Source organism: Chelonia mydas, chromosome 24 (genome assembly GCF_015237465.2).
Source record: "Chelonia mydas isolate rCheMyd1 chromosome 24, rCheMyd1.pri.v2, whole genome shotgun sequence".
Taxonomy (NCBI): Eukaryota; Metazoa; Chordata; order Testudines; family Cheloniidae; genus Chelonia; species Chelonia mydas.
The window spans coordinates 11,373,717-11,401,640 of record NC_051264.2 but is presented as its reverse complement, the minus strand read 5'-3'; the positions used below and the strand labels follow the sequence as shown (position 1 = coordinate 11,401,640).

Genomic DNA, 27,924 nt, shown 5'->3' with positions numbered 1-27,924 from the left:
GCCCCGCTTGCCGCTCCCAGGCTGGGCTGGATTCACCCTCCCCGCGCGCGCTCCCGCTGCCCAGCGCGCCCCCAAGCGGGCCGTTCTAGCGTCAGCTCCTCCGACGCCTCCATGGTACCGCTCTCTCTGAAGTACAACCCCCCCCGTGGACTGACGCGGAAGCGGCCTCCCTTCAGCCAGGACAGCAGGGAGGGGAAGGGGGTGGGGCTGGGTGGATCACCTCCGGCTGACCCGCAACGTTCCACCCCGTGACTCCGGTTGCCTAGGAGAGGCCGCGGGCTCCGCGGTTGCCAAGGCGACCAGTCAACACCGGGGGCGGGGGCCGGCGCCGAGCCGGGAGAGGGGCGGCCGCGGCGGCCCCAGCGAAGATGGTGAGAGCCCGGCCCGGCCCCCCGCCCTGCCCCGCGGGTCCCGCCATCCCGGCCGGCTGCTCCCGCAGCGCGCTGGGACCTTTCCACTGACCCCTAACGACGGGCCGCGCCCGGGCCTCGGGGCTCGTCCTGCCTCTTTCCCGGCGGCGGGCTTGGCCCGCAGCCCGAGCCCAGCCGACTCCCGGGGCTCTCCCAGGCGGAGCCTTCAGCCCGGGCTCCCGTCAGCAGGCTCCGCTCCGCTCCCTGCGCCCGCTGGGGGTGTCCCCCTCCCCGCCCGCGGGCCAGGCCCCCCAGCCCCGCCGCTCCCTCGGAAGTGCCCGGCCTGGGCGGTGCGTGGATGTTGGGCGACCCCCTTGTTCCAGGCCCGCCCCGAGGGCAGGGGCACGTCCGCATCCCAGGCTGAACCCTCTGGCTTCTAGGCTTGTGTTGGCCCCGTGCTGGGAGCGGCTGTGACTAACAAGGGCTTGGGTTCTCTCCTGCTCCCCAGCTGGCCAGCGTGTCTGGCTCAATGAGCGCTTCATCCAGTGCATCCAACAGGTCCAGGACCCGCACTCGCTACAGAACCAAGGCCGTGAACTCAGAGGTGGACGAGAGCCTGTTTGGAATTGCCAAGGTAAGGAAAGGGGCTTGTATGGACAACTGTCCCACCCTTTCGGCCTGTGCTGGTGTTGAGACACCAGCTGAACAATGCAAACAATATTTCCAAAGCACAACCATCAAGTATAAACACCCTAGAAAGAAGCAAAAACGAATATACCCCTGTTTACTCCCTTCTTTCCTTGGATATAAAGGAGCTCCACTAAAGCACCTTTCCAACTCCTTTATTGATGAGGCTCAGGAAAGGGACGGTTTGAGAGCTCTTAGAAAGGCTTTTATAGCCTGTGCTGTCACTATAGGCAGGGGTAGTCAGCCCACAGGTGGCCCATAGCTTACACTCATGGCCCCACTGCAATCAGGCTTTGAAAGAATCAGTTGTTCCTAATTAAATCCAACTGTATTCTAATCTCTTAGGCCCAGAGTCACAAAGGGATTTAGGGGCTTGTGCCCGAATTCTGGGTACCACCATGATCTACAAAAAACCTGCTCAGCTGGTGTCTAGCCCTGTAGACATCTAAACTCCCTTGACACCTGTTTTCACTGTAAAGATTTCCTAGATGCTTATGAGTCTGCCTCTGGGCACACACGCTGCTGCCTCATTCTAGGCGTCTCGATGCCTGAGACCCATTGCAAACCAAAAACCAGGGGCAGATAGTTGCTCCTCCACCTACCTTGCCTGATCCAGTAAATGTGCTTAGAGTATGCCCACCACATCAGGCTCCATTCAAAATCCAGGAGGCGGGGGAGGTAGTATGATGATCTTACAAGTTTTAGCACAGTGGTTAGAATGCTCATCTGGGATATGGGAGATATACGTTTAATTCCCCTCTCTGTCTGATGGGAGGCACCCTCAATCTCTTTTGTTGAAGCTGTTCCACTTACGATAAATGATGGAAGTGTGCCTGGGGTAGCCGTGTTAGTTGTATCCACAACAATGATTGAAGAGTCACTGAAGTAGGGGGTCGGGATCCTGGATTTCCCATCTTCCTGGTGGGTGTCCTAGCTACTAGGCTATAGAGTCATTCTCATTCAGTTTCTCTCTGTCCTAATGATTATTTAATTAGTTAGTCCAAAGTGGAATGGCTTCAACAAGTGAGACTGAGAAATCTCCAAATCAGACTATCACATAGCCCCGTGGTTGGGCACTTTCCTGAGAGGTAGAAGACCCCTGTTCCAATACTTCCCCGCTCCCTGTCCCCCATCAGACAGAGGGAGGAACTGAACCTGAATCTCTGACTGCTTGGGTGAGTGTGCTAACCACTGTGATAAGTGTTATAACACTACCATGCTTTATTTTATATGGAGATAGGTGGGTGCCTAATTCACAGGAAATAGTTCAGGTGCCTAAGCCACTTGACTCCAGGAGAGGGGTGTGCAACTTTGGGTCACATGCTTCCCTGCAGCCAAGGCTTTTAGGCACCTAACCCTGAAAGAGGCGGGGCTTAGGACACACCCCTCTCATTGATATCAGCCATTGGTTAGTTTAGGAGATTCCCTGCCTAACATGGTTGCTTTTGTGGCTCGCATTCTCAGGCCTCTGTCTCTCCCCATTTGTGGTACAGTAACTCCTCACTTAACGTTGTAGTTATGTTCCTGAAAAATGCAACTTTAAGTGAAACGATGTTAAGCGAATCCAATTTCCCCATAAGAATTAATGTAAATAGCGGGGGTTAGGTTCCAGGGAAATTTTTTTTTGCCAGACAAAAGAACGAACACACATACACTCTCTCTCTCTCTATGTTTTAAACAAACCATTTAATACTGTACACAGTGATGATGATTGTGAAGCTTGGTTGAGGCGGTGGAGTCAGAGGGTGGGATATTTCCCAGGGAATGCCTTACTGCTAAATGATGAACTAGCAATTGGCTGAGCCGTCAAAGGTTAACTAGTTGTAAATGTAGCCTCACGCTCTACAAAGCAGCACGAATGGAGGGAGGGGAGACAGCATGGCAGACAGAGACACACAACCTCTGTGTGAAAGAGAGAGATGTGCATTTCCCCTTTAAGTACCTGACACCACTCTTAAGTACATTACCTTGTTAAAAGAAAAGGAGTACTTGTGGCACCTTAGAGACTAACCAATTTATTTGAGCATGAGCTTTCGTGAGCTACAGCTCACTTCATCGGATGCATACTGTGGAAATACATGCATCCGATGAGGTGAGCTGTAGCTCACGAAAGCTCATGCTCAAATAAATTGGTTAGTCTCTAAGGTGCCACAAGTACTCCTTTTCTTTTTGCGAATACAGACTAACACGGCTGTTACTCTGAAACCTGTCATTACCTTGTTAAGTTAATCAGCAAGCTGAGACCGCAGCAGCTGCTGCCAGGAAGATCCCTCCGTCCTGAGCCCTGTCGTGTGTCCCCCCCACTCTAAGGAGATGGGGTAAGCGGGGTGCAGGTGGACACCCTGACATTAGCCCCCCTCTCCCCCCGAAAGCAGGAGGCTCTGGAGAGCAGCTCCAAGGCAGAGGGCAGGAGCAGCACATGGCAGTGGGGGGGAGGGACAGCTGAACTGCTGCAATTGATAGCCTGCTGGGCGGCTGCTGCACAGGGAACTTAGGGGAGCGGGGATCTGATGGGGGGGCTGCCGGTCCACCCTGGTTCCAAGCCCCCACCAGCTAGCTGCAATGGGCTGCTCTTCCTGCAAGCAGTGAACAAAGCAGGCGGCTGCCAAAGACATTATAAAGTAGCATTGCACAACTTTAAACGAGCAACTTCCCTAATTGATCAGCAAGTAACAATGAAACAACGTTAACCGGGATGACTTTAAGTGAGGAGTTACTGTACAGGGAATCCCAGCACCTTACTCGGACTTTGTAGGTTCCATGGATTGTTCCAGTGACTTCCTGGATGCCTAAAATGTAGGCATTGCAACATGTAAGTCTCGTTATGGCTCTGGGCTTTCTTGCTTGTTTTCACTGATTAAAAAAAGGTGTGGGGTGTTTTTTGTTTTTGTTTTTTTTAAAGCTCAGGGTAACTAATTCATGTGAGTTATCCCAAAGTAAAAACACCATGAAGACAAGGCACCTTGGCCCAGATCCACAACCCCAGACTTTGGCATCTAGACCCAGATTCCCAAAGGTACTTAGGTGTTGCAATACCTAATTGTTAGGTGCCTAGAAACACTGGAAGAACAATGGTATCCACAAAGCCTGAATTAGGCCCACAGGCTCCCAACATGCTAGGCGAGGAGCCACCTAAACTAGCCAGTGGGATATGCTGACAAGAAGGGTGTGTCCTAAGCCCCACCCCTCTCATGGAAGTCCAGACAGCAAGGAAGTACCTAAGTCTGTTTAGCAATGCATAGATGGGAATCTGTCTCCTCGTGGTTTAGGTTTCTAAAAGGTGGTGGTGCTGCTGCTGCCTCCTCCCTTGTAACTTTTAGCCCACTAATTGGAGCACTCATCTAGGATGTAGGAGACCCAAGTTCAATTCCCCACTTTGTCTGATGTGGAGAAAGGATTTGAAATGGGGCTGGAGAGGGGCCAGTCTCAGGTCTCTCAGGAGACTGTCTTAACCACTGGGCTATGTAATAGTCTGATGTGGGTATTCCTCAATCTCTCCTGTTAAAGCCATTCCATTTTGGATGAAATAGTCATTGGGGCAGAGAGAGGGAATGGCTTTATAGCCTGGTGGGAGATATGAGGGGGGAGATATGAGGAGGAGGGATTTCCCTTCTCAAGTGTCTTAGCCATTGAACTATGGGATATTCTGATGTGGGTTCCTCCATCGCTCCTGTTGAAATAGTTCTACTATAATGAAATAATTGAATATTCTCAATAATTAAATATTCATAGACTCATAGGAGCACAGGGCTGGAAGGGGCCTTGAGAAGTCATCAAGTCCAGTCCCCATTGCTGAGGCAGGACCAAGTAAGCCTAGACCATCCCTGACAGGTATTTCTCCAATCTGTTCTTAAAAACCTCCAATGTCGAGGATTCCGCAACCTCCCTCGGAAGCCTTTTCCAGTCATAACTCTCCTTATAGTTAGAATGTTTTTCCCAATATCTAACCTAAATTTCCCTTGCCACAGATTAACCCATTACGTCTTGTCCTATCTTCAGTTGACATGGAGAACAATCGATTACCAGTCACTTTATAACAGCCCTTAACAGTCTTCAAGTATGTTATCAGGTTCCCCTCGCTTCAGCAGCACATATATGAAAATTGGAACAATACAGAGAAGATTAGCATGGCCCCTGTACAAGGATGATGTGCACAGTCGTGAAGCGTTCTCAGTTGTCTTTTCTCAAGTCTAAACATGCCCAGTTTTTTTAACCTTACTCATAGGTCAGATTTTCTAAATCTTTTTATCATTTTTGTTGCTCTCCTCAGACTCTCCAATTTGTCCACATCTTTCCTAGTGTGTGGCACCCAGGACTGCACACATTACTCCAGCTGAGGCCTCACCAGTGCTGAGCAGAGTGGGCAGTCACCTCCCATGTCTTATATATGACACTGCTGTCAATACACCATAGATGACATTAGCCTTTTTCACTACTGCATCCCATTGCTGACTTGTATTCAATTTGTGATCCACAATAACCACAGATCCTTTTCAGCAGTGGCATCACCTCCTAGCCAGTTATTCCCCATTTTGGAGTTCTGCATTTATTTTTCTTTCCCAAGTGAAGTTCTTTGCACTTATCGTTATTGAATTTTATCTTGTTATTAATTGGGGCAGACACAGAGCAACAGTCATTCCACAGTCCGGTGGTTAGGACATTCACCTGAGAGGTGGGGAATCCTTGTTCAAATCGCTTTGTCTCATCAGGTAGAGGGGGGAATTGACCAAGGGTCTCCCATATACTGGGTGAGTACCCTGACCACTGAGCTAAAGATTATAAGAGTGGTTGCCTTTCTCCCTCAACCCTAGCCATTGTGTGCATAGTTAGGGAGACCCTTACTCATTCTCATAAGAAACAGCTGAGGCACCTAAGCCATCTGACTCCACGAGAGGAGTTCCCGGCTCTGGATCCCAAGCAGAGAGAGGCACTTCCCTTGCAGCCCAGATTTAGGGGCTGAACTCTGAGGGGCAGGGGGCTAGGACATGCCCATCTTGTCGGCAAGCTTAGGTGGTACCCCGCCTAACATGCTGGTTTTTGTGAGTCACAGTGTAAGGCACCAGTTCATTGTAGCGGCGCCTAGGTGCCTAACTCAGACTTTGTGGATCACATTGTTTATTCCAGTGATTTTCTAGAAGTCTAAAAGTTAGGTGTTGCAAAGCTTGGTGTTGCCATGCCTAAGTCCGTCTGTGGATCTGGGCCTTTAGTTTTACCATGAAGTAAACTAGGTGAGGTCAGCAGTATACCCACTCCTGGGGCTTCCTATTTCTGCCTCACTCCCAAGATGATTCTTTCAGAGAAGATCGAGTAAAACCCTTTTGGCCATTTCTGAGTTAGGAAAGCAGAGGTAGAAAATGTGGTTAAGTGAACAGTAACTGCCCTTTCACACTTCAGGCTTCTCAAGAGGCACCCTGGTCCACAAGGAGGAGGAGTCCAGCTTTAGCTGGCATTGGCCTGAAGTCTGGGACTTGCCGTATTAAAGGCCAGACTAGTGCCAGAAGAGCCCTAGACAGGTTTATGATCTGATATCACACAAGCCTCCAGGCAGATATTGTTTTTCAGCAGGGAGATTAGTGTAGTAATCACTGTAGCATTAATTGAGTTCCTTGATATGTGTGACAGCACAGAGTAAACACAGCCACTCCGATGAGTTCTGTGGGATCAAGAGGAACTGTGGGACTGGCTGACTCAGTCACAGACTGGAATAAATGACACTGTTTTCTTTGTGTTAAAGGGTAGGTAATTCAGTGCTAACACTGTTATTTCATCATTTGCCACTTAGACGCTATATTGACAGGTAGATTATATTAATCTTGAGAATTCTGACACAGACAAATCAGGATGATCCAAAGTTACAATCCCCAGAGCAGCATTTATCTTAGCCACATTGCACATCTATTTCTAGGCATGTGTCACAGGACCCAGTCTGACCACTCTGGGTCTGTTTCCCCCATCTGTAAAATGGGTGTAATAAGGTTTGCTTTGTCTCATGGGATTAATTAGTCCAGGTGTGCAAAGAGCTTTGAGGTACTGCAGACGCAGCACTATTCAGTACGCTGCATTCACCACCCCGGGACCATTCTGCAATGGGTCTGTCCCAGCACCACAGTCCATCTCTGATCTCCAGGAGTGCTGCATGGCTCAGTTAGCATTGTTCTGGAGACCATCATCTTTCAGTTTCTTGGGTTTGTGTATTTGAACTTTTTACCTCCATGGTGCATTAGCATACCGCTTGCACTGATACATGTTTTTGTATTAGAAGACAGCACAAGTGCCTTCAGGCTGGTCTAGCTGAATCACCCCTGGAGTGTGCTGGATTGTTCACTAGGTGGCAATGTCAGCTCAAATGAACGGGGGCAGGACCAGCTTTAGGGAAAGTTATTCTTTGGAAGGTTCATTTCTAGGGCTGAATTAATCTATTCTGCAGGATCCAGTGTCTATGACAGGGGCTGGATGCTTGGCTCCTACAGAATCCAAACCTCGTCATCACTCCTTTCTGCTTTTAGCTTTTTGCTTCTGCCAGGCCCCAATCAGAGTAAGTACGGCTATTTCTGGGGCATTAGGCAGGTGGATTGTGAACAATGTCAGCTCAGTTCAGCCAAATGTTCATGGACTAGGGCTGATGCTGGCACTTAAACAGCTGTTAGGAGAGAATATCCTTCAGGTTCTGGTTACTGGGGCTAGAAAGGGGCTGGGTGTTTGGCCTGGATTAGAACCAGGTGAAAAGCTCCAGCTCCAGTTCCCTGACCCAGTAGTCTGTCAGGATGTTTGCCAGAAAGGGTCATGAATGTTCTGTGGTAAAAAGAAAAGGAGTACTTGTGGCACCTTAGAGACTAACCAATTTATTTGAGCATGAGCTTTCGTGAGCTACAGCTCACTTCATCGGATGCATACTGTGGAAACTGCAGAAGACATTATATACAGAGACCATGAAACAATACCTCCTCGCACCCCACTCTCCTGCTGGTAATAGCTTATCTAAAGTGATCATCAAGTTGGGCCATTTCCAGCACAAATCCAGGTATTCTCACCCTCCGCCCCCACACACACAAACTCACTCTCCTGCTGGTAATAGCCCATCCAAAGTGACCACTCTCTTCACAATGTGTATGATAATCAAGGTGGGCCATTTCCTGCACAAATCCAGGTTCTCTCACCCCCTCACCCCCCTCCAAAAACCACACACACAAACTCTCTCTCCTGCTGGTAATAGCCTATCCAAAGTGACCACTCTCCTTACAACGTGCATGAAAATCAAGGTGGTAATAACTGTGGTAAGTTAGTGCTTGGGGGTTAGTGCTCACACAATGGTACAGCCATGCACAGGAGCCAGGGGAGAGACACATCAGGATTCCAAAGGAGTGTTTTGTGTGGGGAGCAATGAGCAACCCTGAGAAGAGCCCACTTCTTTCTTTCTTTCTTTCTTTCAGAACCTGCAGCGATCATGCTCTGGCAGCCCCCTAGTGATCCTACGGGATGTGCAGACTGTCCAGAAATCACCCTCTGCCTGTGGCTGGGGCCACAAACCTGAGACCATCCGCCTCATCACCAGGGACCTCATCCGTGATCTCGTGTAAGCCAGCACCTGAGCCTCTGCTTTGAGGTTGTGTTAGGGACCCCATGGGGCTGCATGCCTGTCCCATGAAAGTGCTACAGTGCTAGGCTAGCCCTTACTGTATAGTCTCCTGTAGAAGAAGCAAGTGGCAATCCACTGGAATGCCTGGTCTGAGGAGTGAAGTGAGTTACGCACCGTGGAGGGGAATGACTCCTCCTGAGAGCCAGTCAGAGAGCACTGTTAGCACCCTGCTCTATAAAGCTCCCTCCCTCAGTGGCCACATTACAGGCCCCTCTTGTTCAGTCAATAGTATATGCAGGGCAGGAGCAGCACAGAGCACCTTCAAGACATAAGCAGTGATTGGTCAAACACTGTTCCATATGTCCCCCTATGTGTGAAAGGCAGCCTAAGTACAGAAAATAGTGCATTGTCAACACCCAGCAGACAGGGCTGTGGATTGCTCCAGGAATGTTTTCTAAGCAGGACTGAAATGTAAAAGAAGGGCCATGATTACTCATTAAAGAACCTGCAGCACTTTGCAAGAATAGGGCTATTGTCTGAATTGGTATTTGGCCAGGACAATTACTATCTGCCTCCCTAAATTTTCCCTGCAGTTTTAACTTCATGTAGGCTTCTTCACCTCCTGGCTTGAACTGTTGTGTAGTGTTACTGTGCATTATTAAACAGCCATCACATCTCACTCCAGAGGTGGGTTCATTTTTGTGGTAGGTGAAATGATCCAAGGCACTCTAGTTAACGTTTTCAAAGGTGGCTACTGATGCTGAGCACTCCAGTTTTTTGGGCACCCAGTTTGAGACGCTGGAGAGCTGACTTCTAGAGATGCTGAGCAGCCAGAGCGCCAACAGAAGTCAATGGGAGTGCCTGAAAATCAGGCCCAAGATGTCTCAGACTGGGCAACCAAACACCGAGGCACCTTAGGTTAATGTCTCATTTGACAAGGTGGCTGTTTTGGATCCTGTGGGATGAAAGGTTCTGAGTACAGCAATGATATTATTATTATTACTATTAACCATTCTTTGAAGTGTTTCTGGAATCCTGTCTGCTGCTGCCCTCTTTGAAGAAATCGTTCAGCAGGTATCACTATTTATGTGGGTGGATGAAAGGCAACATATAATAATACTACTAATAATTATTAAATACTTAGCACGAAACATCTTCAAAGTGCCTTACACATTCTCTTCTATTTGAGTTCTTATACCACGCCCATCACCATGGTATCTGAGTAATACACAGAGTCATTTATTTCTTAGAACTCCCCTAGGAACTAGACCCATATTATCCACATTTTACAACTGGGAAAATGGGGGCACAGTCAGCTTCCCCTAGGTCACGCAGTGAGTCAGCTGCAGAACCTGGACTAGACTTCAGTTGCTTCTGCTTCCTCATTCTGTTCTCATTACAGGAAACTACACTGCCTTCTATAAAGATATTAACCCTTTAAGGGTCATTTGTCAGCAACGTATGTAGCATACAGGTGTTTTCTGTTTCCTGCTTAGGAGAGTGTCCGTATATTTTCCTGGTATCTTCTGTCCCTAGAGACTCAATACACTTTGCAATCTCAACAAACTGCCATACAAACTAGGCACAGGGATTACATCATCCATTTCTGAAATGCAAACATCACTGGGGTGGTGTTATGCTTATAAGAAGCACACGGAATCTTTTTCAGGGGAAAAGGCAATACGCCATGTTTATTGGATATACAATAATTAGCATATGCATTCAAATACACACACACACACTGTCCTGCCAGTCAATGTTATAGTTACCAGTCCAGAGTCCAGATCAATCTAGTGGACAGCTAGGTTGATCACAGATAGAGAGGAGCCAGGTTCTGTCGGTCGCGACATGATGCTCCTGGGAAGTTTTGGCCAGACGAACCCAAAGTTTCATGGCAAAGCACCCTGTTTACATAGTGATTTTTTTTTAATTGGGACCAATGAGTTCTGCACCATTATGCTGTAATCAATTGCCATTTGATGAGTGCTTGTTTTTTAGATTTATTTTTTATTTTTTATTTTGTTCTTTCATTAGTCTTTCAGGGAGAGACATGCTGGTTTTGATTACAGCTATTTTGTCCCCATTGATGGGTGCCTGCCACATCTTTTAGACTCGTTAATTTGCCCCCCTCTGACATCTCAATAGGGGCGTGATGCAATCTCCTGGCACCTTTATGTCCATCCTTAATTCCTCCCTAGAACATCTTTACACTTATTTTCTAACACACACATTCCTCATTCACACACAAAACAGGATTGATTTACACAAAGCATTGAACAGGAACATTAAATTGCAAAGCAAAAGAAAACAATCATTGCATTTTTTTACTTATTTTAAAATGCTAAACCTACAACAAAGTGGTGATCCTAAAGGTCTGTCACTGCCTTGAAATTAGTTTCAGACACAAGATTTTGGCTAATGCATCTTTACCAATAGCACACTAGGCCATTCCTTTCTGCTTTCAGAAAGGGTGGCTGGCAGAATATGATTGAATCATACATCAATACATTTAATGCATGCTACATTATTATTTTTTATTTAAAATTATACAAAATACAAACACAAAATCCTACTACTACAGTGGAGGACAACAGCTGTTTGACAGTGCACAGCAGTGCTGACCTGCTGTTGAGAACAGGCAGTGAAGATGATCATGTCCCACTGAAACTGGTGAAAGCACCAGGATGACAGTTGAGCTGCTTTCACAAAAAGTTGGGAAATTCAAGTCCGACTCTGAAATGTTTTGAACTTCTTTTATCAGGGGCTAAATAGCTCCACATGTAGTGTTTTTGTGATTCCAGTCAAACTTATGGGGAGTCCACAGGAAATGACCTGTTGGCATCATGCTGTTACAGATGCACCTTGTGCTGTTCGGTACCATGTGCTTCTATCCAAACTCCATATGGATCAAATCCAGTCCCTGGAGGAAAGCTGGCCTATAGGCTTTGGGCTTGGGCTTAGTCATGATTGTCTTTGTGCTGCCCCTCTCTCTCATGTGCATGTATGGCATCTGCAGAGCAACATTCTGTAGATGCACTTGCAGGTCGATAAGCCATTTCAAGGCCTGCTCTGTGACGTTGTGGATATCACCCAGTTCACCTTTGAATCCGTATTTGGAGTTCTGCATTATGATGTGTTTGATGGTTTCGATGTTTGCACTGGAGTCGCATGAAGGGGAGTCTTTGATTTTCTGCACTTACACAGTATCACTGGACATGTCTAAACACCGTCACTCGTGGAGTGAGGTCAGTTTGCCCAGCATGTGATAGCATCATGCTGCTCTCACTGGGGTTTGGGGATCTTCCTTCCCCACTAACCTGATAGTGCTTCTCCTGAAGCACCATTGCCTACTCCCCACACTAGACTATGCCCAGGCACTTTGGCCCATATACACAAAGGTCCAGATTTGGGTACCACGGCAGTTCACCAAATCCCTGCTCAGCTGCTGCCTAATCCTGTAGACACCTACATGTTCATTGTAAAAGTCCCCAAGGCACTTAAGTTTTTGCCTCGGGGCATGGTCACTGCTCCCATGGGTGTTTGGGTGTCTGCCTATTTCCTAATGTGATCCTCAAACCTATCCTGCCTGCAGGGCCTGCTCTGATCTGTGTGCTCTGAGAATGCCTAACTACACAAACTGGCCAGGGAGAGGGGACAAGGAGGAACTCCCCCATACCCTTCAGTGCAGCGATTATGAACCCACCTGGGTGTGGGAGACCCTGATTCAATTTCCCCCTTTGCCTGATGAGGAGAACAGATTTGAACAGGGGTTTCTCACCTCTCAGGTGAGTGCCCTAATCACAGGGCTATGGGGTGTTCTGGAGCCGGACTCTCCATATCTCCTGGTGAAGGTGTTCCACTTCGTATAAATAATGAAAGAGGCATTGGGCCAAAGGCAGTGCCAGTGACTTTACACCCAAATCCCTCATGGTCCTTCCATGGATCCAGTAACCCTTATTGCAGGCAGCACCACAGGGTCTGTTCTCCACACAGGAAACCACCAGACATTGCCCAGGCTGACGTGGTTATGGGGAAGTGTGTGCGAGGAGTGGGGTAGGGAGAATCTATGTCAGTGACTCTGCTCTCTGTGCCCTGCTCACTTGTTCTGCCAGTGTTCCTGCAGAGGACCCATCAGGAGAATCCCTCATTATGAGCCCAGAGGATTTCCACCGCATTAAGACCGCATCCCGAGTCCTGACCAAGGAGGAGCGTGAGGCCAGCATAGCAGCCCTCAAGGCAGAGAAGGAAGCTGTTATAGTATGTGTCTCCTGTCGCTTCCTTTTGTCAGCTGGTTTGTAGGCAGATTCCAGGATGCTGTCTGAAATGGCCATGTAGGGTTGACTTGCTGGGGAAAGGCTCACTGAAGGGGCTACGGCAGCCACCCCAGGCATTCGTGGTGTGCTGGGTCCAGCTGTTGCCTGCCAGAGGTCATTGGGCTAGACAGAGGGGGAGGTGGGTGTGACATTCCCCTCTGGTGTTGTCTGGACCATTGATCTGCTAGGCCAGTAAAGGCCACTCCCATCCTTGACTCTGGGAGCCAGCCTTACCCTGCTCTGCGGTGAGAACCCCACTCCTGGGCCGTTCATGCACAGCCTCTGGCATATCAGCTGCTCCCAGCTACTTGCAAGCGAATGACACTAGCCAATATCTAGACACAACCCTGGGAACCTCAGTCTTGCAGCGTCCAGTTATGCCCACTGGATGCTGCAAACTTATATAAGTTCATCAATTTAACAAAGAAATTAATACGTACTAGGCTTCTTATCCCAGGGGAGCCTCTGACACTGCAAACCAAACACACTGCTTCAGGTAGGATAAACAGATTTATTAACTATAAAGATTGATTTTAAGTGATTATAAGTCAAAGCATAACAAGTCAGATTCGGTCAAATGAAATAAAAGCAAAACGCATTCTAAGCTGATCTGAACACTTTCAATGTCCTTAAAAACTTTGATGCTTCTCACCACAGGCTGGCTGGTTACTTTTCAGTCAGGTTCGCCCCTTTGATCAGCATTTCATCTGGGCTTTGCTCCCCCCACCCCCTTCAGAGTCAGGTGAGCATTACCTCATTGCAGTCCCAAACTGCCCAAAGAAAGGGGGTGATTGCCTCAAGGGTCTAACAGATTCTATCGTTGCTGCCTAAGCCAGTGTCCATTGTTCCTATGAGGCTGGGCTGGGGTTGTCCCATTCATGCCCTGACAAGGCGTGAACTGCCTCTCTGTTTTTGGAGACTTTTTGCATGGGCTTGCTTTAAGCCATGAGGATACATTTTCAGCCTCATAACTATGTCCCTCATACCTATGTATGAAATTATAACATTACTGCAACAATTACTATAACATCACTATAACAAGCATGCTCAGTGTATTAGGAGCTTTCCGAAGACACCCAACATGACAAACTTTGCATTGGATACCACACAATCATTTTATAAAGATGAACATGGGGGTGTAGGGTGTTCCCCCAGGTTACAGAGCATCACACCTCCCTTGTTATTCAGTGACTAACCCTCTTGCAGTAAACTTTCTCGAAGGCAGTTTGTTATAGTTCTCTTGGCGTCCTGCCATTAAGGCCATGACGCAGCGTGCCTCAGTTTTCCCAGTCACACACAGCAAACCAGGTGGTTTTTTTTTTAATGACAGGTTTCAGAGTAACAGCCGTGTTAGTCAGTATTCGCAAAAAGAAAAGAAGTACTTGTGGCACCTTAGAGACTAACCAATTTATTTGAGCATAAGCTTTCGTGAGCTACAGCTCACTTCATCGGATGCATGCAGTGGAAACTGCAGAAGACATTATATACACAGAGACCATGAAACAATACCTCCTCCCACCCCACTCTCCTGCTGGTAATAGCTTATCTAAAGAGATCACTCTCCTTACAATGTGTATGATAGAGTTTGGGGGGGGGGGGGCGGAGGGTGAGAAAACCTGGATTTGTGCTGGAAATGGCCCAACTTGATCATCATACACATTGTAAGGAGAAAGAAAAGGAGTACTTGTGGCACCTTAGAGACTAACCAATTTATTTGAGCATAAGCTTTCGTGAGCTACAGCTCACTTCACTACAGCTGTAGCTCACGAAAGCTTATGCTCAAATAAATTGGTTAGTCTCTAAGGTGCCACAAGTACTCCTTTTCTTTTTGCGAATACAGATTAACACGGCTGTTACTCTGAAACCTGTCATTGTAAGGAGAGTGATCACTTTAGATAAGCTATTACCAGCAGGAGAGTGGGATGGGAGGAGGTATTGTTTCATGGTCTCTGTGTATATAATGTCTTCTGCAGTTTCCACAGTATGCATCCGATGAAGTGAGCTGTAGCTCACGAAAGCTTATGCTCAAATAAATTGGTTAGTCTCTAAGGTGCCACAAGTACTTCTTTTCTTTTTTTTTTTTTTAAAATGGTTTCTCTGCTGTGATAAGCTTTAAACCTGTTTAAGGTATTAATTGAAAAGTAGCATTATCATAAGGTTTAATATCTGTGTTGAAATTCTTATCCCCAAAACTTAACATTAATACCAAAATATTTATCACAGATGGGTGTTTACAAGTATCTTTATGATACCATGCCCTCCGTTCAGTTAGTGTAGTTTGAGGTTAGTTTGTTCATTACCCATGGTGTCCTTTGACTCTCTCCCATGTAATTAGTCACTGGCTTTTTTCCCTCCAGTGTTTCCCTTTGTGTGGGCTCTTAATTTAAGCATGTTTCTGGCATTTTGGTATCTCAAGGTCTGGCAAGATAAGGGTCCAGGTCCTCGAAGGCCCTTTGGGGAGCTGTCTCCCAACCCCAGGACTGTACATATGTAGGTAATCGAGCTCCCCTTTTGGGGTTACCCTGTGTTTCCCCCTCCCAGCACTGAGTCCTTCCCTGCCCCCGAGAGGGCTGTGATCTGTGCTCTCTGGGCTAGGTGTATTTACCCTTTGATCAGATTCAACCTTTCCCAGCAGCTTTCCCATAACTGCTCTCTGTGTCTCACCAGCCTGGGGGAAAGCACCCCCACTTCGGTGAGTTGGGTCGTCTGTATTCTGGCAGATGACCACCTCGCAATTTCCTGATCTCAACTCCTCTGCTGTTACAGGCGTTGGAGCTGCATCTTGATGTAAAGAGACACAGTTACTTTCCAAAAACTTATCAGGAATACAAGATGCATCCGATGAAGTGAGCTGTAGCTCACGAAAGCTTATGCTCAAATAAATTTGTTAGTCTCTAAGGTGCCACAAGTACTCCTTTTCTTATCAGGAATAGCATCCTGAAAAACTGGGACTTGGATTGGGGTACCCTCCATCACCCCTGTCTCTGTCCCTGAGAAGTCAGCTGTGTGACTGCTCCCCTCCAGGAGGTCAGTGACACAGTTCCTTCTCAAAACCTGGGTCACAGGCTGAGTGCCTGGGTGCACAGATGCTGACCCAGCCATCCTCCTAGTGTCCTGGGCATCCTGCCCCAAGTGACTAGTGAGGAGACATTCCTTTACCCCCACTATTCCTTCCCCAGTTTCCTCCTCTGGGCCCCTTCCTTCAGCTGCAAAACTCTGTCAGCTAACAACTGGGACAGTTTCCTTAATCACTGACAGCACCTCTCCTGCCCCTGTGCCTGAGGACATGTTGCTTTCTGCTGGAAAGGAGCTAGTCTCAGCCCCTCCCATACTTGGAAGCACCCTGCTTCCCTGTGTTACAGAGTCACAGGAATCCTCACCCACCTCAGTGGTTTCTGAGATCTCCTGCCCCTTCTCTGGGCTCTCCTCTGGACACATTGCTCTCTGCTCCCTTGCGCTGGTTTTGCCTCTGGTTCAGCTGCGACCTGCTAGCAACTAACAACCTGAACAATTCTCTCTCCGGCAAGTATTACACTCCCATCCCTTCCTGATGTGGTGTTGCCTCCAGCTGCAGTGCAGGAGTTGGTCTCAATCACCCTCCCACCTGGAAGCACACTGCTTCCCCCAGCTGCAGAAGTATCAAGGAGACTCTTTCCCATTCTCTCAGCAGTTCCTGAGACCTTCCCCCTTCCCCTCACGGGTCCCAGCATAACACTCCCTCCTGCTACAGGCAAATACTTTAACCTGAGCTACACAGAAAAAATCATTACCAAGGAGCAGGTCAAATAGGAGGTGTTCCATTACCCCCACAGTCAAAACACTTTCCAAACCAATGGATTTTAGCTAGTGGTATGAGGAATCTGCTTTCACCCACCCCCACAATCTCTCCCATTTGGCCAGGCAACATAGTGGCCTTTAGGACCACACTTCGCTTAAACAGAGAGATCTGGGCCCCTGCATCCATCTGCTCTGAGTATTCCCTGCTATCAATTTGGACAGACAGCCTTAACATGTTCCATATCTGATTCTGCAGAGACTAACCTCACAGAACCAATATGATAGGTTTCCATTGCTTGGGGGGTTTCTGTGTTGAGGACAGCAGAACTAACATGAGCTATTGTTTGCCTGCTTCCTCCTAGCACAGTGCATGTATTGCTCAGGTGATCAGTGTAATTACACTGATCGCACCTTCTGGGCTCTTCTGCTTTTACAGGAGATTTGGGATGAGAGTTACCACTGTATGCATCCAATGAAGTGAGCTGTAGCTCACGAAAGCTTATGCTCAAATAAATTTGTTAGTCTCTAAGGTGCCACAAGTACTCCTTTTCTTTTTGCGGATAGAGACTAACACAGCTGCTACTCTGAAACCTGTCAGTAGAGGAATGTTTTTGGGTAAGAGACTGTTTAGGCTCCCAGTCCCCTTCTCTCTTCCCAGGGGCAAAATGGGATCCTCCCTTCCCACCAGTTTTAAACCCCTCTTTCTGGGGCCTGCCCTCAATAGACTTCTGAGTCTGCTCAAAGGCATCAGCTAAAAGAGCTCTCTCATCCACAGACTTGACATCTTTGTCCCATAGACACTGCTTCATGTCAGCCTGACATATGCTTAGGAAATGCTCTTGAGCAACAGGATCCAACATTCCCTCAAAACTTGCCACCTCCTTACCCCTCACCCATTTTCTCAACAAATCTTCCATTTTGCTTACATATTCCCCATTACTCATACCAATATCCCTTTTAAGATTCCTAAATTTAACTTTATATGTTCCAGGGGTAATCTGAAAACTTCCCAAAACAGTATCTTTAAATTTACAATAGTCTAAAACATCGTCAATAGGCATTCCATTGAATACATTTCAGCTTTACCAGTTAATTTTGTAATCAGGGTAGGAACTCTTATCAAGGATTTCATGTATTACACACAGCCTTTCGAAGGTAGTCAGATATTCAGCAATATCATTGTCCTCACTGTATGCAGGACAGAAGCGTTCCCATTTGTGAATTTTTGGAGTGATGGGAGTCATTGAGGTCAGCAGGTTCTCGTTCTGCTTCTCTAGCAGGTCCAGTTGATGTTTTCACTCTCGCTCTCTCTCCTTTCTTCCTGCTCTCTCTCTCTCTCGCACGGCCCTTCTGTGTGCAGCTTCCTCCCTGGCTGCCTCCTTTTCTTTTCCAAAGCATAACAAGTCAGATTTGGTCAAATGAAATAAAAGCAAAATGCATTCTAAGCTGATCTGAACACTTTCAATGTCCTTAAAAACTTTGATGCTTCTCACCACAGGCTGGCTGGTTACTTTTCAGTCAGGCTCCCCCCTTTGATCAGCGCTTCAGTCGCTTGGTGGTGGTGGTGGTGGTGTTTGCAGATGTAGGTGGAAGAGAGAGAACGAGCATGGCAAACATCTCTCCCTTTTATCATGTCCTTTCTTCCCTCTTGGCTTCCTCCCTTCCCCCTTCAGAGTCAGGTGAGCATTACCTCATTGCAGTCCCAAAAATGCCCAAAGGAGGGGGGTGACTCCCTCAAGGGTATAACAGATTCTTTTTTGATGCGTAGGCCAGTGCCCTTTGTTCCTGTGAGGCTGGGCTGGGTTTGTCCCATGCATGCCCTGACAAGGCATGAACTGCCTCTCTGTTCTTGGAGAGTTTTTGCATGGGCTTGCTTTTAGCCATGAGGGTGCATTTTCAGCCTCATAACTATATACATGAAATTTTAACTGTCAAGGTTCCTTCCCCACTCTGAACTCTAGGGTACAGGTGTGGGGACCTGCATGAAAGACCCCCTAAGCTTTTTCTTACCAGCTTAGGTTAAAAACTTCCACAAGGTACAAACTTTGCTTTGTCCTTGAACCCTATGCTGCCACCACCAAGCGTGTTAAACAAAGAACAGGGAAAGAGCCCACTTGGAGACATCTTCCCCCAAAATATCTCCCCCTGTAACCTTATGTCATAGATATAAAGGGAAGGGTCACCACCGTTCTGTATATAGAACTATAAAATCCCTCCTGGTCAGAGGCAAAATCCTTTCACCTGTAAAGGGTTAAGAAGCTAAGATAACCTCGCTGGCACCTGACCAAAATGACCAATGAGGGGAGAGATACTTTCAAAGCTGAAGGGGGGGGAACAAAGGGTCTGTCTGTCTGTCTGTGTGATGCTTTTGCCGCGAACAGAACAGGAATGGCGTATTAGAACTTGTTAGTAAGTAATCTAGCTAGAAATGCGTTAGATTTTCTTTTGTTTAAATGGCTGGTAAATAAGCTGTGCTGAATGGAATGTATATTCCTGTTTTTGTGTCTTTTTGTCACTTAAGGTTTTGCCTAGAAGGATTCTCTGTGTTTTGAATCTGATTACCTTGTAAGGTAGTTACCATCCTGATTTTACAGAGGTGATTCTTTTACTTTTTCTTTAATTAAAATTCTTCTTTTAAGATTCTGATTGCTTTTTCATTGTTCTTAAGATCCAAGGGTTTGAGTCTGTGTTCACCTGTACCAATTGGTGAGGATTTTTAATCAAGCCTTCCCCAGGAAAGGGGGTGTAGGGCTGGGGGGGAAGATGTCTCCAAGTGTGCTCTTTCCCTGTTCTTTGTTTAACACGCTTGGTGGTGGCAGCATAAGGTTCAAGGACAAGGCAAAGTTTGTACCTTGTGGAAGTTTTTAACCTAAGCTGGTAAGAATAAGCTTAGGGGGGTCTTTCATGCAGGTCCCCACATCTGTACCCTAGAGTTCAGAGTGGGGAAGGAACCTTGACACCTTACTATAACAACCATGCTCGGTGCATTATGAGCCTTCTGAAGACACCCAACATGACAAAGTTTGCATTGGATACCACACCATCATTTTAGAAAGATGAACGTGGGGGTATAGGGTCTTCCCCCAAGGTACAGAGTGTCACAGTGGGGTGCAGACTGCAAGGAGGGGGTGGGGTTCGTGACCAGCCAGGCCCCAAATCATGTAGGGCTTTACAGAGGAAGCCCCTGGACAAGCTCATGTCTATGAGCCAGCAAACTGTTTATGCTGCTAACCCCAAACTGCTTCCCTGTCAGGGGAGAGGGGTCATTGTGCTCCAGAGTGGCCTCTGGTGGCTCCTAGCAATTGGCAGAGGTCTGGAAAGAGCTCTCCACCCAAATGCTCCTAGCAGCAGAGACATGGAACTTGTACCCTACACTGGGACCCAAGGGAGCAAGCCCAGGCTCTGATGGAGGGGTGTAGGGATCGGCCAGTCCCCACAGTTCATGTCCCAGTGAGAATCCTCACCCCCTGTGGGGTGGGGAGACAGCAGTGCTACAATCTCAGGAAGTTCTGGCAGTGGAGAGAGTGGCTCATTTAATGGGCTTAGGTGGTTGCTACTAAACTCAGGGATCCCATGTAGGAAGGAGCCTTCTGCACAAAGCCGCTGGCTCATGAACACAGGAGGAGGGGGTATATCACAGAGCCCATGGTTCCAGGCAGCTCTCCTGTCTCAGATGATAGGATTCGAGCGTCTCCCTCAGCCCTGCTGCCTCCCTGAAGCACCCCCCAGGCAGGCCTAGCACTCCCCACAGTGCAGGTCAACCCCACCCAGATATGGTGTCATTGTGGTGCTGGCCCAGAAGAATCTGGCTTGTGGCAGCACTCTGGAGCGAGGGTCAGCCAGTCTCTTCAGCGCCAGGAATGTTGTGGGGATCCCTCTGTCAGCAGCCTGCCTTTCCCCTCCAGGCTGGGGTGAATGAGCGCAAGAACGTCATGAAGCTGAAGGGGATAGTGCAGAAGAAGAAGGAGAAGCTGAGTGACCTGGAGGAGGAGGCCAAGGAGCGAGCCCAGTACCTGCTGCAGCGGGCCAACAGGATGCGCATGGAGCAGGAGGACGAGGTCAAGGAGCTCAGCGAGGTGGGGTCCCGGGCTCTCTGCTCTGCAGTCTGCCCCTCTCCCCAGTAACTAGGGGCTTCTGCAAAGCAGGTCAGTGCTGTACCCACTGACCCATGGCACTCAGAGCCAGGTTTATCCAAAGCAGGGCAAGCTCAGCCTTGCCCTGGAGGGACCCTGTACAGGGAGAGGGAAGCTGAGTCTTCTTGGCCCCTGTGCGATAGCTGTCAGTGAAGGTGCCTGCTGTGATGGTGCAGATCATGACCTGTCTACGAGGAGTGGGACCAAGACTCATTCCACATGGTACCACTGGCCAGCCATCTGATAGCAAGGACTTACGGTTACTACTGACCTGGGCTGGATATGAACTGGTTACCTGTGAGGGGAAGCTCTTTGGGTCATTACCAGCCTCCTCTGCCATGCAGTCCTTGCTGTACTCAGATGTGAGGAAACCTGGGTGCAGAAAGGTTAAGTGACCTGCCCAAGGGCACACGGTGAGTCAGTAGTATAGCTGGGAATAGAGCTAATTCTTTGCTCTAACCACTGGATCATGGTCTGTTTCTTTCTCCTTGAACTGTCTCTCCCTTTCCCTGCCCTGTGTGCAAGGTTGAGCCAGTGTGGTTCTTTGTCCCCACAGATGATCCTGAACGCAAAGTGCCAGGCGATCCGCGATGCACAGATGCTGGAGAAACAGCTGATTGAGAAGGAGCTGGAGGAGGAGGAGAAGCGCCTGGACCAGATGATGGAGGTGGAGAGGCAGAAAGCCACCAAGATGCAGGAGGAGCTGGAGCAGAAGAGGAAGGAGGAGCAGATCAGGTGAGCAGGAATGCCCCTCCCCCAGCACTGGGCAGAGCTAGTCATAGTGCAGCCCCTCTCCCAGCACTTCCCACTTCCAGTGCAAGGTGACAGGCACCCAGGGATACCTGCCTGTGTGGCCATGGGGCATGGCCAGCATAGCAGCCCTCAAGGCAGGTTTTGCAGGCATTTGTGCCGGGGACAATATGATGGGCCACTCATGGCTCCTTGCCAGAGACATTGTTGTGTCCTGTTCTCAGAGGGAGGCAACATATCATCAAGCAGATAGAGAAGAACGAAGAGGAGAGGGCTATGAAGGCGGAGCAGCGGGATCAGGAGGCCCAGGAGATGCTGGATTATCTGGAGCAAATGCAGATGGAAGACCTGAGGGTAAGAGATATATGTAAGGTGAGGTGTCAGATTGATTCTGAGCCCGTCCAACCACTCTTCTCTCACTCCCAGCAGTGTAAGTGAGGAGGAGCTCTGCTGCCAACCCAGCGCATGTGAGAGGAGACTCAGACTCTGGCTCTCTAGTATCCCCTGGGGCCAGGGGAAGGGGCAGCCCAGAGCTAGTTAATCTCCTCACGGTTGAGGACTATGGGAAGCAGACAAGGAGTCCACCTGGAAAGTGAGCAATTGGAAAGTGGGCTCTTCAACCCCAGCCCAGTAGCTGGCCCCTCTGTCCCTCCTGGTGCATGGTACCAGGAAGGCTCCAGGCAAATGCCAAAGCAAGAATGGGCTGGGAAGGGGTCTGTGCTGGGGCCATCTTCCTGGGGTCCCTCTCTCATGACCACCTTGTCTTGTACCTCTCTCAGGACATGGAGCACAGACATGAGCAGAAGGTGAAAATTCAGGCTGAGATTAAACGTATCAATGATGAAAACCAGCAGCGTAAGGAGGAGCAGCAGGCCCAGGAGAGGATGGCTGACCAGCGGGTGCTGGAGTACCAGAAGCAGAAAATAGTATGTTCTTTGGGCAGGGGGACAAGAGACCAGGTGGCATTCCTGCCCAGTAAATTGAGCTGCATGTCACCATGAAGGTTCTGATCTAGTTTAGCCAGGAGTTCTGGGCCTCGTGCAGAAATTACTGGGTGAGGTTCTCTGGCCTGTGCTATGCAGGAGTTGAGACTAGATCATCATAATGGTTCCTCCTGGCATTAACATCTGTGAATCTGTCAGCGAGATCCGTCTGTGCTGATGGATGTCCATATCCCACAGGCAGAGACACACATCTGTATGTACCATGTTTTCTGCTCGTGAGCATTGTTCAGCTGAGAACAGAAGGAGCATGTCTGGAGAGCTAGATGCTGGCCCCTGTAAGGAGTCCAGACAAGAAGGGGAACAATTTACTAAGGGTCGTGGTGGATTCTCCATCACTGACAAGTCTGGATGTGTAGCTAAATATCTGCTTTAGGAATTATTTGGGGGAAGTTCTCTGGCCAGTGTTATACAGGGGGTCAGAGATGTGTGTGTGAGCGAAAGACAGAGACGCTGGGTGTGTATTATGCTGTGCACTCGCATGGGTTGGTGACAGGGAAGGGTTACTGTAACAGCCTGGGTGCAGTTCATTGACCCGGCGCTGTTTGCCTGGCCCAGGCACGGGAAGCAGAGTTTGAGGCTGAACAGGAGAAGATCCGTCGGGAGAAGGAGATGGAGACGGCACGTCTGAGAGCGATGCAGGAAAAGGCCCAGGATTACCAAGCAGAGCAGGTAACATGCTTGCAAAGCCTGCCCCAATGCCAGTCCGTCTCCCTCCCTACCTCTCTCTCCCCTGCTTCCATCCCATCCCAGCCACATCAAAACCTCAAGAAACCCAATGGGAGTAGCAGGGGAATGGTTCCTCTTGCCAGACCAGTCCCTAGAGCCCTAGTGGTGAAGGGGGCATGGGTGGGGGGCACCCCCTGGCCAGGACTCCTGGTCAGAGTGCATTACATCTGCATGCTCCAGAGCCAGTGGGCGGAGGGGCCAAGCAAGGGGCCAGGGGAGATGCTGCATTCTCTTAACAGACTTGCATTGAGCAGCATGTTCCCCTGAGCAAACTCCTTCCCCAGCCCCAAGGAATTAGCAACTTCCCTTCACACAGAATGTCTGTCCCCCTTGCTGGAGCTGGCAAGGGGCTAGCAAGGGCTGCTGGGACAGAGATAAGATGGAGAAGCTGGAGTTTCTCTTCTCTGCTGGCTGTCCTGCCAGGAGCCCCTCACTCAGCCCATGCTGCTGCGAGGAGGGGGAATATTTCAGTGAAATGCACTGAGAAATGGATCTTGTTAAACCAGTTGTGTTGCCCTGTTGAGGTACTGTGGTGTAGAGCAGCCTTCCCTTCCCCTGGGAGGAGGTCTCACCCCGTCCCTCGCCTTGGCAAGGGACCAGGGATGATGCTGCTGCCTCACATACCTCGTGAGGGCCTCACAGCAAAGCAAGGGAGACATGAGAAACCTGTGTCCACGGGGCTGTAACCTGTCGGAGAAAGCTCTGCTCTTTGTCCTGGAGAGGCAACCTCAGGAGCACAGCCAGGCCTTGCTGCCATAATGGGGTGGGAGGCAGGTTTCTCAGGTGGCCCCAGCCCAGAGCTGTGAAGATCTTACCAGCCCCTCAGTGGACCACTAAAACCTGTGTTATGCGCTCCCAGCAGCCTGCCTTGCTCAGGAGGTGCCTGCAGCATCCTATAGATCAGGGATAGTCTATTTTTTGTCAAGGTACAGTCCAGATCCACACTCCAGAGAAAATTTAAAAAAAACAAACACACACACACACCACAACAACGATAATAAGTCAAAAAAAATTTCAGGGTCTGTTCAAAAGCATCTGGCAGTCCGGATTTGGCCCACAGTCCGCGTATTGACTACCCCTGCTATAGATGATCACTGGCTCTGAAGGACCATGAGGACCCTGAGGCTGTGAGCTGGGTGCCAGCATAACTCATAGATGGCACCAGCACATTGTTCTGTATCTTTCTTCTCTCCGTTCGCTCAGATCCCAAGTCTAACAAGGTTTCTGTAACGTCCAGCCCACTGGCTCTGCCCGTGCTCAGCCACTCTGGCTGGGTCCATCCTGCATCACTAGTAGGAGCATACACATAGCTGGATGCTGTGCTGTGGGGCAAGAGGCAGGACAGAATCCAGCTGTTTCCTCTGTAACCCAAACAAAGGGAGCCCAAGGTCCTGAGCAGCAACAGGGGCTGTCTGTCCTGGGCCCCGCATCAGGTGTGTGTTGCTAGGGTCCCTGCTCTGCTCACAGTGGGAGTCAGTGCTCTCCCTTCCTGGCAGGATGCGCTGCGGGCCAAGCGGAACCAAGAGGCCACCGAGCGAGAGTTGCGCCAGAAGGAGAAGGAAGCTGCGCAGAGGAAGGCGGAGACTGAGGCCATGCTGAAGAAGAGCCGGCTGGAGCAGATAGCCTACAAGGAGCACAGCCTGGCTGTGCAGGTGCAGCGGGACCGCAAGGAGTTCGAGAGGATCCTCAGGTAGCACAGGTGGCGCTGGTGGGGTCACTGATGTAGTAACTGAGGCCCAGCCCCGGAGAGCCAGGTAGTTCAGGGACCAAGTTCCCAGTGATGTTGCGAAGCACCCCTGGTTGTGCACCTTCCCTCTGACCTGTCCAGTGCTGAAGGGACTGGGGGCTGATCTCCTGCCCCCTCAGCACCAGGGTTTCCTTCAGAGGCTTTTCACACCGTGAATTTTCTTTATATGGACAATGGTTTTGTGGATCTTTGATCACATGATCAGAAAATTCTACCCAGCATGCACTGTGTCATTTCTGCCCCTCCAGCTTTGAGCAGCATAGTGGGAAGCAGGGTTCCATAGAAAATCTCCCTCTGTATGTCAGGCTCACGCTGCTCTCTGGCTGCTCAGCCTGGGAGCTGGGTGGGTACATCAGCCAAAACACTGGGCCTGAGCTGCCTGCTCAGACTGCAATCTGCCTTGGACTGCACGGGGAGCCTGCCCATTACAGATCTGCCTGGGGAGCCCAGCTTCCCCCATGAAGCCATGGTGGGGAGGACACAGCCTGGGCAGTCAGCAGCAGGAACAAGGAAATCCTTGTCTGCATGGGAGGGTGCGTAGCATGAGAGTGGGGGAAGTGAAACTGGAATGCATTGGGAGGAACCTATGGCTGCAGCATGGGCCAGAGCCTTGGACAGAGGGTTATTTGCCTTTCCAGCGCTGCTGCTGGGGCAGGTGGCAGTTCGAGCACAAGGGTCATGCAGCCCAATGTCTCCCTGCAGGGCCCAGCGGGATCAGATTGAGAAGGAACGGAAGGAGCAGGAGCGACGCGCAGCCCTGCAGGTGATGCACGCCGACCAGGTGCGACGCCAGGTGCGTGAGCATCAGCAGAAGCAGGTGCAGGAGAGAATTGCTACCTTCGAGGAGGGCAAGCGGCTGAAGGAAGAGGCACGCCGGCGCAGTGAGCGTATCAGCGAGATCAAGAGGAAGAAGATAGAGGAGCTCAGGTGAGGTTGCAGGGCCAAGCAGGAGGCCTGTGCCTTGGGAGTCTGGGCTCCTGGGCTGGGCTTGGCATGACATCAGCCCATTCCTAGTGCTGGGAAAGGCCATGGGAAGGGCTTAGAGGGTCACTGCTCATGCAGCACAGTCCAGCAGAATACCCCGTTACGTTTTGGGTGTAATCCAGACCAGTAAGGGGTTGTGCCCTGAGTGCTGTAAATGTTCTGCTGCTATAGTTCACAGCTCAGATACCAACAGCCAGCAGACAGGCATGCGATATCTTGAGTGTTTGTGTGCTGTGCAGCCCTGGGTCAACACTTCTGACTTCAGCAGCCTGCCACAACATAACAGTCCCGCCCTGCTGTCCACCAACTTTGGTTACACCTGGGAGGACGACCCTGTAGCAAACCGCCAACTCACCAGTGCAGCACCTCCTGCTGGTTGTCTTGGGAATTAGCTCTTCAGCATACAGAGCACTCCTACTGGCCAGTGTCTTGCCTGCCGCTGGCCCCTGTTTCCCTCCAGATCCTGGTGCCCTTTGCCCTGGGGTTCTGCCCCTGCAGTACCCCCACACTCTGGGTCTCCCCTCCCAGTGGAAGCCCCAACCCTCTCACCCACCTTGCGTCAGTGATTACTGCCAGTTGTCATTTAGCCCCCACTTACTGGAGCAAACTGCAGTCTGTCATGGCCACTCATCACTGGCAAGGAGATTGGACCAGCTGCCTCTGCCTGTCTCTGGTCTGCACCTCCCAGCCCCTGCATAGGCCTTTACCAAGACCTCAGCCTGGGGAGTTGCCAGGCTGGAGCTTTCCCCCCAGCCCCGCCCAGCTCCACGTACCCTTTTCTCCCTGACAGCTAGGTCCTTCTCTTGCCATAGCTAGAGAGAGACCAACCCAGCTCCTCCCTGAGCCCTTATAACAGGGCCAGCTGTGTCCTAATTGGGGCGTGGCCCCAGCTGTGGCTGCTTCCCCAATCAGCCTAGCCTTTTCTCTCAGGAGCGGGGTAACTGCCCCGCTACAGACCCCAACACCCTTCCAGTCCTGAATTTCCCCAAAACCATCTGCCTTGAAGCGTCCAGCCCTGTCTTGGATCACTCAGAAAAATCAGGGTCCTTTATTCCTTTAAAGAGACAGTACCCAGCAGCTTGCCCTATTAATTGGAGTTAACAATTCCTTCAATTCAGACACAGCACTGGGTTGGTTTAGATTAAAATAAAACCAGTTTATTAGCAACAGGGCACAGGTTAAGTGATGCCAAGTAAAAGATATAAAGGGGGAGATGGTTTCAAGAAATCAAAGTGAAAACCCGTATTTAAAAGACTGAAACTTTATCTAGCAAGGCACTGTGTTTTGCTTAAGATGGTGTCACTGACCAGCTACTCATGGTCCAGCATGGCTGACTGTCCTTCAGTCAGGACCGTCACAGAAATACAGGGCACTGGTTCCCTTGTCTCCATGGTGAAGGATAATAACTCAGTGGTTCACTGTCCCTCTCTTTATGGTCCAGTAAATCGTTGAAAAGCTTCTCTCTTAAAGTGCATTGATCCTGCTTCAACAAGGACGAAGGCTTCCTGGGGGTGGTGTCTCCATCAGCCGTTGATAGTTTAGTCTTCGCCTCTTCCCCTTGTTCACTGAATGGCTTTGTTACCTTTCATGTAAATGTAGCTTCATTGTCTCTGCCTGGTGATGAGGCTGGTTAGACAAGTGAATACACAGTCGCTTATGGTCTAGACATGCTGACTCCCCAACCACCAGGTGAGATTTAATGGTTCTAGGTTTCAGAGTGGTAGCCGTGTTAGTCTGTATCAGCAAAAACAACAAGGAGTCCTTGTGGCACCTTAGAGACTAACAAATTTATTTGGGCATAATCTTTCGTGGGCTAGAACCCCAATTAACAGTAGGATACCAAGGGAGGAAAAATAACTTTTGTAGTGGTAATGAGA

General features: G+C 49.5%; 1 protein-coding gene and 1 non-coding gene across 3 annotated transcripts in view; both read left to right on the top strand.

The window, feature by feature from the left end:
* Positions 1 to 224: 224 nt before the first annotated feature.
* CFAP45 (cilia and flagella associated protein 45) overlaps positions 225 to 27,924 on the top strand; it is a 34,056-nt gene continuing 6,356 nt past the window's right edge. Inside the window, exons 1-11 of one of the 2 annotated variants that reach the window (XM_037883107.2) lie at positions 225 to 371; positions 859 to 984; positions 8,468 to 8,610; positions 12,726 to 12,870; positions 20,609 to 20,779; positions 21,393 to 21,571; positions 21,811 to 21,940; positions 22,366 to 22,512; positions 23,146 to 23,259; positions 24,813 to 25,006; positions 25,766 to 25,990. In XM_037883107.2, coding sequence (XP_037739035.1) covers positions 369 to 371; positions 859 to 984; positions 8,468 to 8,610; positions 12,726 to 12,870; positions 20,609 to 20,779; positions 21,393 to 21,571; positions 21,811 to 21,940; positions 22,366 to 22,512; positions 23,146 to 23,259; positions 24,813 to 25,006; positions 25,766 to 25,990 — 1,577 coding nt within the window. In that variant the 5' untranslated portion in view covers positions 225 to 368. The remainder of the gene's footprint in view (positions 372 to 858; positions 985 to 8,467; positions 8,611 to 12,725; positions 12,871 to 20,608; positions 20,780 to 21,392; positions 21,572 to 21,810; positions 21,941 to 22,365; positions 22,513 to 23,145; positions 23,260 to 24,812; positions 25,007 to 25,765; positions 25,991 to 27,924) is intronic. The other variant, XM_037883108.2, reaches the window with a different exon arrangement.
* On the top strand, positions 5,114 to 5,216 carry LOC114020886. The gene has a single exon (XR_003565616.1). It is a non-coding gene; the product is annotated as a U6 spliceosomal RNA (small nuclear RNA).